Source organism: Bombus pyrosoma, linkage group LG3 (genome assembly GCF_014825855.1).
Source record: "Bombus pyrosoma isolate SC7728 linkage group LG3, ASM1482585v1, whole genome shotgun sequence".
NCBI lineage: Eukaryota > Metazoa > Arthropoda > Insecta > Hymenoptera > Apidae > Bombus > Bombus pyrosoma.
Genome location: NC_057772.1, coordinates 14,052,098 through 14,064,930, shown reverse-complemented (window position 1 = coordinate 14,064,930; position 12,833 = coordinate 14,052,098). Strand labels below are relative to the sequence as shown.

The following is a 12,833-nucleotide window of genomic DNA, read 5'->3' as shown; positions in this document are numbered from 1 at the left end:
TTAAACAGTCGTAACGTAAAATTCTAATTGGATGATATTGTGCCGTGGTATTAAAGTTCCAAACAGACAGATTTCAATGTTTTTCGATGAATAACATTTTTAAAAAGAACTATATCAGACAAGTGAAAAGTTATTATGCGTACATAAAATTTGTTTATATATAGAATATAATTATCCCCAGATAATTATTATACGCGTACAAAATTAATTTTAAAAAGTATCGCATCGATTCGTACTATCTCTCTGAAACTGTAAACCGTATTTCGATTTTACGAATTTCGTTATTATCAGGTAATTCAATTAAAGACAAAAGGATTTTTCCGTTAAGAAATAAGTTCTGATATATTTCACTTCAATAGGGTATCAAACAGCGTTACGTAATGCGGAATAACAATAATAATAGAATCAACAAGTCAACGTGGGGTTCGCTTCAAAAATGAGGGAAATAAAACGTACAAAATTTCGATTCAAATACGAATTAATTAGTACATATTCACCGACTACGTACTCTTAGTCAAATTTTCTCCACACATTCAAATTGTCATTGATCGTAATGATAAGAATTATGCAATAATAATATTAATAATAACAATAATTGCTACATGTGTACACATCTATACTTACGTATATATGTATATATTTATACATATATACATTTACACTTATGTATGCATGTATATATGTACATGTATATGTATATACATATCTGATATAGAAGAAAATAAATCTATTCGTAACTTAAATTGTATATCTTGCAATACATTCGTTTTTCTTCGGTACATAAAGTCGTTATACAAGAATTCGTAACAGTATTAAATTATCGATCAATCACTAAAACTTTGGTTACGCAAAAATATAGACGCAATATTCGTCAGCTAGTTAAAGTTTTGTCGAATTTACGTTCACGCGTTTACTATCACTAAGTTCCATCGGTCCGACGAAAAGTGCTTTCCCTTTTCCTTTTTTTACCGCGCCGTCTACGTACCTATGAACAAATGTACAATAGTTACAATAAAGATTAGTGATGAATATTAATCCATAAATACTACACATATACTCGTTACGTTATATTCATTCGAATGTTCGCAATAATGGAGGACATGGTACAATTGGAACATCGCGATCGACGAGAATTTACTGCGTCGTTTCAAGCTATGTATTTTCATAGGCTTGGAACTTAAAGCATGAAAAACGTGGTTTGCAAATTTACATTGGAATTCTGCGCCGATAAACGATCAAATTACTCGTTACAAACGTTTATCCTTTATCATCATATTTTGTACTATTTTCAAAGTTACGCAACATTTCCAATCTATTCGATTTTAACATTCCAGGCTATTTTTGAGTTATTATATTAGGTGGGTAAGTGTAGCGCGAAAAAAATACTGTCTCGTCGACGATAAGATTCGCGAGGAAATATTCGATATTAAAAATAATCGCCTGTTAATAGTTGGAGTTAAAGATCCGTGATCGCGTATGTATCGATAAATTCTAGAACCACGCATACACATATCTGTAGCGGAAGCGCAGCATATCTCACTCATGCACATGGTAGCTTTCTCACTCGGAAATCACAGTTGAACATTGGTTTTTCGACGTTACCCGTGGCACTCGTTTGTTTTATTTTTCGAAATTAAGTGGTTCACGTCAGGTGCAGCGAACGGGCCACCGTGCAGCCAAATATTTCAGTTCAGTATGTGACAGGAAATGATTTTCAATCGGAAATTACCATCGTACCGGAGAACAAAAATTCATCGACAGCGTAACATGGAAAAGGAAATCGTACAATAATAAAAAGATTATGGTCGCGTACACTCGCGTACGCGCATAAGTGTTCAAACGTCGTGTCGAAGACGTATTGTTAACAATACGAAATACAAAACGAATGAACGTTGGAATATCTGAACCGCGATGTAAACAAAATAGTACTGTACGCGAACGTGATATTAAGATCAAGTACCGGGGTACATCGTAACACATCGTAATACATAACAGCCGGTTAAACGCACGTCGACAGTTAATAATTATGCAGTAGCCTTAAGTGGTTCTTTCAGGCACACGTTATTTTCAGATTTGCTCCCCTTCACTACACGCTTCGTTATTCTTGCACAAGAATCACAGTTAACTGATTGGTACACTATAATACTTGCAATCTTTTTAGCACTTCCTACCGAAGACTCAACACGTGTGTAGGTACGGCTCTTTATCTCGATGATGACACCAACCTTTCAGCAAGCACGTTAAATAATCATTCGCAGCGTCTCTTATTTTTCGGTCTGACTAATAAATTAAAATAACAAATTTAAAGATGAAGATAAGATAAGGAGGTAAAGGAACGAAAGAATAAGAAAAATATATAAAAAGAAAGGAAATTCTACGATACTAAAATGTTGACAAGAGTAAGCAACTAACTTGTTTGTTTAACGTAATTGCGAGGTTACTTTAACGAGGTCAGCTCGCTTGGTCTGTTTTTTTATTCCGTATCTTCGGTTTATTCGCTTCTTTTTGCATATTTACGTATCAAACACTTCCCTATACTCGCACGAGGATCACAGTTGAACGGTTGATATTCTTCGACGTCGTTGCTCGGCAAGGTCCGTGGTCAAGGACTCATTGAGGCAAGCCGGATGCAGCACCAAGGCGAGGAGCTCCGTACAGCGAGTATGGGGAGAAATACGGTGGTAATCCTGCAGGTGTGTGCGGATGTGGCGGTGGAAGCGGCAAACCCAACGACGATAGAGACGGCGGCAACAACGGTGAAGGTTTCCCGTAAGGGTGATAACGCGCGGTTGCGAGTGGACTCAAAGGTGGCGTGGGATAAGTCCTGGAGAACAAAGGATGTGTCGGTGGTAGTCCAACGGAGGGCGACAGCAGAGACAACGCGGCTGACGGATCCGTAACTCCGCTGCTATTCGACACGCTCGTGTGACTCCTCAGATGTTGCAACAATTCGTCCGACGTGGAAAATCTTTTGCCACAGTAAGCCGTATCGCCTGCTATCCAGTTGCACACGTACGGGAGTTGCGAGGCCGCTGCCAAAGCTGCCAGTTGTGCGTGTGCGTATGCGGCTACACCCAGCGCTCCGTAAGCCGTTGTACCGGGTTTGTGATCGCACTGAGCACACCCAGCAGGACAGGAACCTGCCGCGCTACTTGTACTGCTTGCTAACTTTCCATTCGCCACCACCGCACTCGCGGAACTGGCAAGCAGATGAGAGTTCAACTGACAACCAGTGCAATACGGATCCCTGCAAACGGGCATCAGAGCATCGGGACCGGAAGAACTCTTCAACCTTGCGTAACTTAGATAGGGATTACCGGCCACTAAGCTATTCTTTAGCGCCGCCTGCTGCTGAGACATTAAAGAACTGGCTGTCACATCAATGGGTAATTGTGGACTGTAACCTAAATAGCCAGAGCTCGACGAGGCTAAACTGACACCAGGTTTGAATGTTCCCAACGGAAGATCCTTGATGGACGGATCCGTTATCGCTAGAACACCGGCTGGGCTATAAGAAGGTTTTGCTTGTAACGACGGACTGCTGACGACGGCCGGCTGAGAAGAACTCGACGAGTCGAGTTGAGTCGATGAAAGATTCGTCATTGATGTTCTCGAGGCGGGTGACTCCCGAGCTGTATCCCCATTCGGCGTCGATGTTTTACGACCTTGCGGTGTCACCGCTCGGACTGACGAGGCGCTCTGATTGCTCGGGCATCGTTTGTTATTACTACCAGGTGTTCTCGATCGGCCGGACGTCGAATGACTAGAGGCTGACCGTTGTTCGTCCGGGCTTGACGCTTTCTCACGACCTAAACACGACTCGTAAGGCTTAAAGTTTGCCTTGGTTGATTCTGTGGATGTCGCCGCGATCGTCGGTGACGATTTTTCACGCGACTGATCCGCGGACTTGGACGATTTGTTGTTCGACCCTTTGTCCAACGAGCCCAGCAGAGATTTATTGGACGGCGTGTCAGCTCCTATTTGACTGCAAGTCTGTGCGAGGAGCGCGAGCGGACTCTTCTTCGCATCCAGCTGGAAATACAGACAATTTATTAGTATAATTAATATAATTATTATATTTTATGTTTATATTATAATAATCGGATAATTTTTATGTATCTTTTGAAAACTACTATACATAGCTTTTCTAATTTTATTGATATTTTGTAAATATGTATATGCACGAACATATAGAATTTACACATAACTGTGCCATAATGTACTTTTAGCGTCATTTGCAACAAATATCTATTAAAACCATATATATTTTGAGTTTCATAAATATTGAATGCGTTTAATACATTTGCACCGTTACTAAATTAAATGTTACGTCCGTAATTTAATTGTTCAAAGATAATTTAATATCACCGATATTTCGATCATTTTCCATTTATGTTATAACGTGTTCGCGTGAGGTTTTAGATTGAAAGGTGACCACGGACAATATGTTACGTTCATACGTGTAATCTTACGACTGATAAAAAGTAATGGCTGATGAGTACAATACCAAAAGTCAAGTAATCAAACTATTTTATACTCTAACATAAGTCTTATAAAATTACATATATCTGTAAGACACACGTATTTTATTGTATATCGCTGTTATTTCATTGAGAATCTTCTTTATCGCTCTGAAGCAACGTTATTTTTAAGTTGAATTATAATCAGATATATACGAACATTTGCACTGTAAATACAGAAATATGTAGTTGTCACGACGTAATGATTCATCAAACGATCAAGCCAATCCAACATCAACCATCAAATTATTTATTGCCTTGTTTCTTACTATGGTTTCCGTCACGCGGTATCGATAAATGAATAACACTGAGATAAAAACGATCAATTTCTGAATCACGTCTGGTAAATGCTAGCAACAATTAGGCGGTCATTACTTATTTCTCTACAATTCTCACGCATTTCGTGCTAAATAATATACATACAACGAAATGAACAATATATGCAAATAATACATACATACATATATATATATATAACGAATTTGTAATGCTAAGACATAACTCATATTACTTTTAAATACTACTCAGCTGCAAGATAAATTTGTCGTCAAATATAAGATATTATGCTTTAAAACTGCGGATTTTCATGAATTTAGGCAGGTAGAAAATTTGAAAGCGCAAAATTGTACAGAATGCACATAGTACGAAAAAAAGAAGAAAAAGAAATACAATACTTTGAGTACAGGTAGTGCTTTCGACAAAGCTTGATAAGTAAGACGACCTTTCACAGTAGTTGTACGTTCTTAATTATACTTTTAAAATGAAATCTTGAATTTGCACGAAAATCTACGACCTAATCATTACTAATAGTGATTGTGCATTTAGATACTTATATATTTATAAATATGTGTGCAGCATTCAATGCAATACGAAGATCACTACAAAAAATTATTTATATGTTATGTAAGTAAAAGCTGCAGTAAAAGTATTTTTAAATACATTATTTTATGTATACTGTGCATCAATCTGTTTCAGCAATTCAATTTATCCTTATATTAACATATATGTTACATCATTATTCTATACCATTAAGGTTTATTATCTAAAAGCAAAATTCTTTTCTGAATACGCTTGAAAATGAAAATGTGACGTGTACGTAATTTGAATTTTGCAATTGTCATATTAATGATTGAGTAAAGGTCCGGAGATATTTTCGTAAAGGATTTAATTATCCTTATTTAAATCGTTCAGTGTCAGCAAAAATGTCAAGCATCAATTATATATTATTATCGCATCGCTGAGAATTACGGCTGTTTCATCTACAGTGATCAAGTTGTTAAAACAGCAGAGAATTAAAATGGCTGTTTACTATAGGACCGTAGCCAATTAATAAGTAGTTCTCGACGTAGCGTAGACGCGATTAGTGGGAGAACGAGTGCGAGAATTTAATATTGGCGCCGGGTGAGTGTTCGCTTGGAAGTAGCCTAGGATGATGCAGTTGGTATAATTAGCGTATAGAGGAACAATATTTCTCGCGGTTGATACGTCCATCGAACAGATGTTCACCGTAATTAAAATGCAACGTTCATGCAACTAACCCATCGTTTGCGGTTGCTCCTGCTAATGGTGCGATGCCGACAGATATTAATGTCATGAATTGCAACAGACTATTACAGCATTACGGTTAAAGCTATATGTTAATTGCTCTGGTACAAGTTAACGGAACATCCGATAGTAATATTTTTATCGTCAACGTCAACTCATTAATCACATACAACCAAGCTATTTAAAAATTTCCCTTTTACGTGTTCATGGTTGTAAAAAAAGAAAGTGTACCTAATGTGTATTATTAAAGAAAATAAAATGTTTCTGTAAACATAATCTTTTGCAACTGCCCAAACTTGTACCCATTTCTTTTCCTATACAAGTAAAACTTTGAAATTATTTGTAAATTTATCTGTGATACTGTCTTTATTAATTTTGTCTCGGCCGTCTCTGTTACATGTTTCACATGTTTGTGACGTGTTATCTCACGTGTTCCAGATTTAGTAACATATTTTCCAATAATCCTAGTTGTATTTTTAACAATTCTTCGGAGCATGTAAGACGTAATACTGAAATAATCTTAGCTATTTAGTAAGAAATATAAACATTTCGAGCGTTATAGTCCACAAATTCCGGGTCTTCCATAATCTATCCATTAGTATGCGAAGGTTAAATTATCTTTTTAAATATTTGTACACCTAAATTTTGTTCGTTTAGGTATATTGTACTGTTTGTACGAAGCCGACAGGATAACTCTTAAATCGGTCTATGCAAGAAATTTTGAAAGATTCTTCGCTGTAAATTGCATCTTTGCGTTATATCTCTGCTCTCCATATCGTAGTGTAATATATAATAATGTAATAAAATAACAATTAAAGATCAAGCAATGATCGCCAAATTGTAAATCTATCTATCGAAAACTTTTTACTTAAATCTCAACAAAATTCTGCGTTACCATATTAAATTTAATAATACAGTATGTATATATTATCCGAGTAAATGGTTTTATGTTTCTTCTGAATGTTTATGAAGTCAGCCAATCAGTTTTAATGTTGCATTAGCGCCAACTATAAGCAGCTTGCGTTGTAGCTCGGTGACAAATGCAACTAATGATGTATGTCATATAACCGGTAAGTCACTCAATAAAGCAAAGTTCATTTAATAAAGAAAATTTCAATTTTAAATATTACACTGGACTTTATTCCAAGTACTCTACCAGCGAAGGATTGCTAACAAAATTTTTCCAACGAAAATAAATCCAAATCTCTCCTATACAATTTTGTTTCGTTTCTTGTTTATAACACCGATAATTATTATACGTTTGTACATCCCCTAATTCTTTAAAATTATCATCTAGTTAGATTACTTTTTCTTTGATACATTTCAAAATACATAATTCATATAAAGACTTATTTATTTTTATATTTTTATTCAAAGAACACGAACAATCGATCGGTAGGTAATAGTTTCATGACAATAGGACGAAAAATATAGAAATTTAAGTTCCTCTTAACCTAGTTGCATTCGACGTTTCATTTCGTTTGATTTATTTCAACTTTGACATATAAAACATAAAACACATCTTCCGAGTTCAAAAATATGTTACCGTATATACAGTGCGTTGGTGGTTACGAAAGTACGAAAATACAGAAAAACTACCTACTTTTTAAAATTACTTTGTTAAATATCAACTTATTGGAACATAATTCCGATTGGAAAAAAACGTTCATAGAACATTCATCGGGTTCGTTTGTTACACTCACATTCTGTACCGCCGATTATTCGCAGCATTGCAGAAAATTTCATAAAAACGCGGGACTTTTTCAGGTAGCACCATAGAGCCAATTAGGTAAGTACTTGTTGCTTTTTACCCGTGATACCAATTGAAACATAATACGCATGCTCTTTATCATGCACTCGAGAGAATGCACGATGATGTCTATAACGAATCGTTTGTTTGAAAACTAGTTGAAATATTATTGCATGTTATCTGTCTGATGATTATAATACAACATAAAGTACAAAGGCAGAAAAAAGACGAAGGGAATTTAATAAATAATTTGTGGATAAGTATTTGTGGAAGCGATTTTAAACCGTCAGGGTTATGCTTAAAGGAACAAGAAGTGAAAAAAAATTACCATTTAGTACCATTACCATTAAGTGCGTTCTTACGGACGGCGTAAGTAGTCAGGTTTATAACGTGCACAAAAAATAGAAAGAAAAAATGTAGATGAAGGAAAAGGAATCGAGCTACCGACCATATTTAGCACTTATACACACATGTAACTACTACATGCTCTTTCGTGTCTATCCTCGCAGCATTGTACATATTAACGAATCGTGTTTTGATTTACGATTGCTCGTAAATCAGAGAACGTTCAAGTAGAAACTTTGCCAGCACTCGCTGTCCTCAAAATAGTTTACAGGAGTTAAAGCGTAAGACGTGAAATACATTCCCGTCGCGATTAACGAGAAGCCGACAACTAGAATTAATGAACTGTCGAAACTATTGTCCTTCGTGGTATGTGTTCATTTTATATCAACTTAATCACAATAAGTTGATGGATATTGTAACATTGTCACTGCTTCGCTAAATCGTTCAACGCAGTCAGTTTTAGCGTATTTTGTAATCGTTTAATTTGTGGGCAAAAAATTTTTACGATTTAATCGTATGCAATTTTCTTTTCAAGTATCTACATTTTGATCGCATACAACTTTCATAAAATCTCACATGGATTAAATAACTTTGGCATCCGTATATTATCTACATATCTTTTGCACGTATGTTGACATGTTTAGACCAAAGTATGTTTAAAACAATGTAAGATTTTCGAGTAATTTCAAAACGGTTTAAAAAGAAAGCAAAAACAAATTCAGGAGACAAATCGGTAATTTGTTTCGCGTGAAAAGTTACGTTGAAGTCCGATAAGGTATTTTCAACACGTTTATTTATGTCGCAGACACACTAAATCATCACTATATATAGTCGGAGCAAAGGAAAAATGGAGGAAAGAAATAAGGAACACGACACTAACCGTAGTGGGTAGAGGCGTAAGATATTCCGGACGGAGGTACTGATTTGCGCTGGAAGTCAGCATCTTAAACGATATTCGCCCTCTTTCTGTCCACAACTATTCTCCTTGTAACAGATACCACTGTGATCACTCGCGACAGTCCGCGGAGGACTGACGAACGAAAGTTCGACCACACCGTGGAAACTGGTAACACTGCTGTACGTCGTTCTCTTCCTTACATCTGTCGAGGCAAAAGAACGAAAGTGTACGTAGATGAAGCCATTTGGCTTCTAAAACGCTTCATTCCAACGTAAACACAACTCTCTTTCGACGTATGAGAAACACAACACACAGTGATATGGCGAGAAACGAAATAAAAAAGACACACGTTACACGGTACTGTACGCAAGATATAACATTAGCTTACCACGGCCGGCTTCGAATCGCGACTGAGTCGCATCGCTTACTGTTCCCTCGACCGAGCCTCCCCGTCCCCCCACCAGCGCTCTCTATCGATGACCGTTCAGCTGACTTACCCCGCCACACTATGCTCCCCCGGGAAAGCTTACCCCTTCGCCGCTCTGTCGGTACATCCTAGTTTCCCCCACCATATATCTTGCCAGATTTTCTAGCGATGAAAGTAACACTCTCTCATGAAAAAAACCTCATTCCGATCAATTTTTCGATATTCATATCGATATCTATCCCATTTAATGCCATCTACGACACGTTTCAATTTGTCCTGTTTTATCGATCAATTAGGAAATGAAAATCTCAGGTTACTTCTATCTTTATTTTATATTACATAACATTAACGTTCCAATCTCAATTGTAACCATTTGGAAAGTAGTGTTTTAATATTATTGCATGGTATGAAAAATAGATCTGACCTTATTTAAAGCAGAGTATTATCAGTAATACCATACTTAGTGAATCGTGTATATGTAATTATGATTATGTAATACAAACATTTAACAAATGAAATAATAATATTCATTAATACTACTCATAATAATACTCATTAGACGTTTAATAAACTAAAGTGTTAGAATATTCAAAAGTAACACTAAAACTATACAGAATAATTTTGCTTTTTTAATTGAAACATTTTTATATCTTTCCCATAAAAGTATTTTTTTTTAGCGATAATTATTTGTTTTCTTTGTATATAATTCTCTCAAGCTGTGAGATAGCTTATAAATTTAGTTATAAATATGTTTATATGCAATTGTTGTATTTCCAAAATTTGTTACAGCGTGAGCATTGATAATTTATGTTGTTTTAAAAATTGGATAACGTGTTTAAGGAAATGTTTTAAATCATTTTTTATTTGAGTTTATTATCTGTCAAATTAATATATTTCTAGCAGGTCTACATATTACCTACTACATTTTTTACATATTACATTTGCTGTATCGACTGTGTTATAGATGTTTATTATACTTAGCAAGTATTGTGTATGAATAGGTATGAAGTATAAAACACATTCGTGTTTGCAACTTTTTAAAAGATTCCTTTTCTTGAATCCAAAATAAAATATTATTAAACGTAACTATGATTAACTAGCTGTATTTATTTACAAGTTTCACAATAATTGGCGTATTATCAACTACTTTATTAATAATATGAGAGAAAATAGCATTTTGTTATCGGTTAAGAATTTTATGTAAAGCTTATAATGGCTCTTACTTAAGACCGTATTAAATTATTCCTTAAATTTACAATTACCTTTTCTTCTTTTAGTACACTGTTTGTATAGATAACAAATATGCTTATTATACCTAATTACTGTATATTTATTAAAAAGTGTACTTATTGTAAAGCTGTACACGATGAAATTAAGAAGCTATTCTATTTATCTTTCTATTATTACGTTAATTGTGGTATAGGTAGTAACTATTAGGTTGTCCGGAAAGTTTCTTTCGTTCTATGAGGAAATAATAGACCCACAACGTTTTTTGCTTTATATTATTTTGTCGAATTACGTATGATCCATTTTGTTCTGTTGAGATAAACACCGCGACATTTCACAAACTTGGTTTCACATTTTTACGAAAGTGCACTGTTATAAAAAACACGTTTGGAAAAGAAAGATACTTTTCGGACAACCTAATACTATTATGCTACAAGGATCCAATCACGCTACAACAATAGTCATCGTTTCCATTTTGATAATTATATTCCTAATATGCATAACCTTAAAATTATTCAGTTGAAACACGAAATTCGTCAATTGAAACGCAGATGAAATATGGAACTGCTATAAAATTCATTATTAGATTGAACTCGCAGCCATCGCTAGTCAAAGGATCGTAGGTTTCCCCACCCTAGTGAGAGGTATCGGTACGACAGCGACAAAGACAGAGCGAATAGGAAGAACGGCGCAACCAACCAATACGAACGAAAGAGACGAAGGTGACGTGGAGTTGGCGGTAGCGGCGGTGGTGGCGATGGTGGTGATGGTGGCGGCGGCAGCGGTGGCGTTCGCGACACGGTGGTCGTTGTCGGTTCGCGCTGTGCCGACACTTTTGCTGGGTGCAAGCGACCCGACCAACGACGTGTCAACTTGCGCAGGTGCCCCCACGACTTCGACGTCGACCTACCCCGCCACCACCTCCATTCTCCTCTACTCTCTTCCCACCTCTTTTTACTAGTACCTTTCTCCAGCAAACGTTTTAACACTAACGAAATCTATATTTTCGTCTGTTATCACCTCACTTACGAATCTCTGTATACGTATATACCTTAAAATCACCGTATGCTTATACCGATGTCGAGAATTTTCAATTCATTACGTATTAAATAGTTTACAAAGTACACCATCATACGAATCAAATATTTTTAGGTGCATAGTTTTTACGAGCAGCTCTTACTCGCTTAACGGATTTTTTGTTAGGAATAATACAATTTATGCGCAAATTGAAAATATTCCCACGTTCCACATTGGGTGATAATGAATAGGCTTGTAACCTTCCGTAAGAGTTTATAAGAGTTCCTTTTTAAATTTCGATTGCTCTTTCTTATTGAAATTTTTTCCTTTTTTTTTTTTAAGTTGATATTTTAAAAAATCTCAGAATAGATACATACTAGAATTGATATACAAATTAGTGCAGTATTTATAATTTTTACGATTTCATGAATTTATTAAATTTTAATATCAACCTTTTTTAATATTAAGATTTCGATTCAAGACATATATGAAAATATTATAAATTATTTTCATTGAAATTTCTTTTTTACAGTCTAATGCGAATATATGTAATTGTATATTAAATATTTTTGCGTACAATTTTTGCAACATAAAAGTATTGTTAAGAAAACTTAACTGAAGATATCATGAAATACGTCATAGCTTAATGCATATACAGCATACAGTAACTGATCGAATTCCTTGTTTTATAAACGCGATTATTTTCGCGATTCCTTTCACACAAGTGAATAATAGATGCTATTAATACATACAAAGTATCACGATATACTATATCATATCATGTAGTTGGGAAATTAACAGTACTAATCCGATTGTTCTGTTATGATTGTTCTCTTACTTGAAGTTTAAATAGGTCCTAAAACTTCCAGAATAGTGAGGTGGCTGAGTATGTGTGTGTGGTCCATATGGTATTAGTTGCTGCTGGTTGTAGATGCCGCTGCTGTTGGGGGTACTGCTGTATTTTTCTCCCTATTTAAGACTCGTGGAAGAAAAATCGGACTTCGGTCGCCGGGATTCGATCCCGGGATCCGAACGTTCGTAACCTAAGGCGCTAACCACTGCGCTACCGTCGTCCGTTACTAGTTAGTGTCGAGTGGCGGTATT

At 35.7% G+C, this 12,833-nt stretch overlaps 1 protein-coding gene across 3 annotated transcripts; it reads right to left on the bottom strand.

Moving 5' to 3' along the window:
- Positions 1-315: 315 nt before the first annotated feature.
- LOC122565607 (zinc finger protein Elbow) lies at positions 316-9,486 on the bottom strand. Of its 3 annotated transcripts, XR_006316219.1 has the most exons (3): positions 9,041-9,486; positions 2,413-4,032; positions 316-2,280 (listed from the first exon to the last, which is right to left on the bottom strand). XR_006316219.1 is itself a non-coding variant. In XM_043721729.1 (2 exons), exons 1-2 carry the CDS (start codon positions 9,101-9,103, stop codon positions 2,611-2,613), a joined length of 1,485 nt encoding a protein of 494 aa, XP_043577664.1. In that variant the 5' UTR covers positions 9,104-9,486; the 3' UTR covers positions 316-2,610. The 3 variants fall into 3 exon arrangements, 2 of the variants coding, with proteins under 2 accessions (XP_043577664.1, XP_043577666.1); XM_043721729.1 differs by having other exon boundaries at positions 316-4,032; XM_043721731.1 differs by lacking the exon at positions 9,041-9,486 and adding an exon at positions 8,144-8,933 and having other exon boundaries at positions 316-4,032.
- Positions 9,487-12,833: the final 3,347 nt, after the last annotated feature.

Coding starts and splice junctions, on each gene's coding strand:
- LOC122565607 (XM_043721729.1), bottom strand. CDS start 9,103: ATGCTGACTTCCAGCGCAAATCAGTACCTCCGTCCGGAATATCTTACG. Junction 4,033..9,040: donor TTACGCCTCTACCCACTACG/GTTAGTGTCGTG, acceptor CTGTATTTCCAG/CTGGATGCGAAGAAGAGTCC.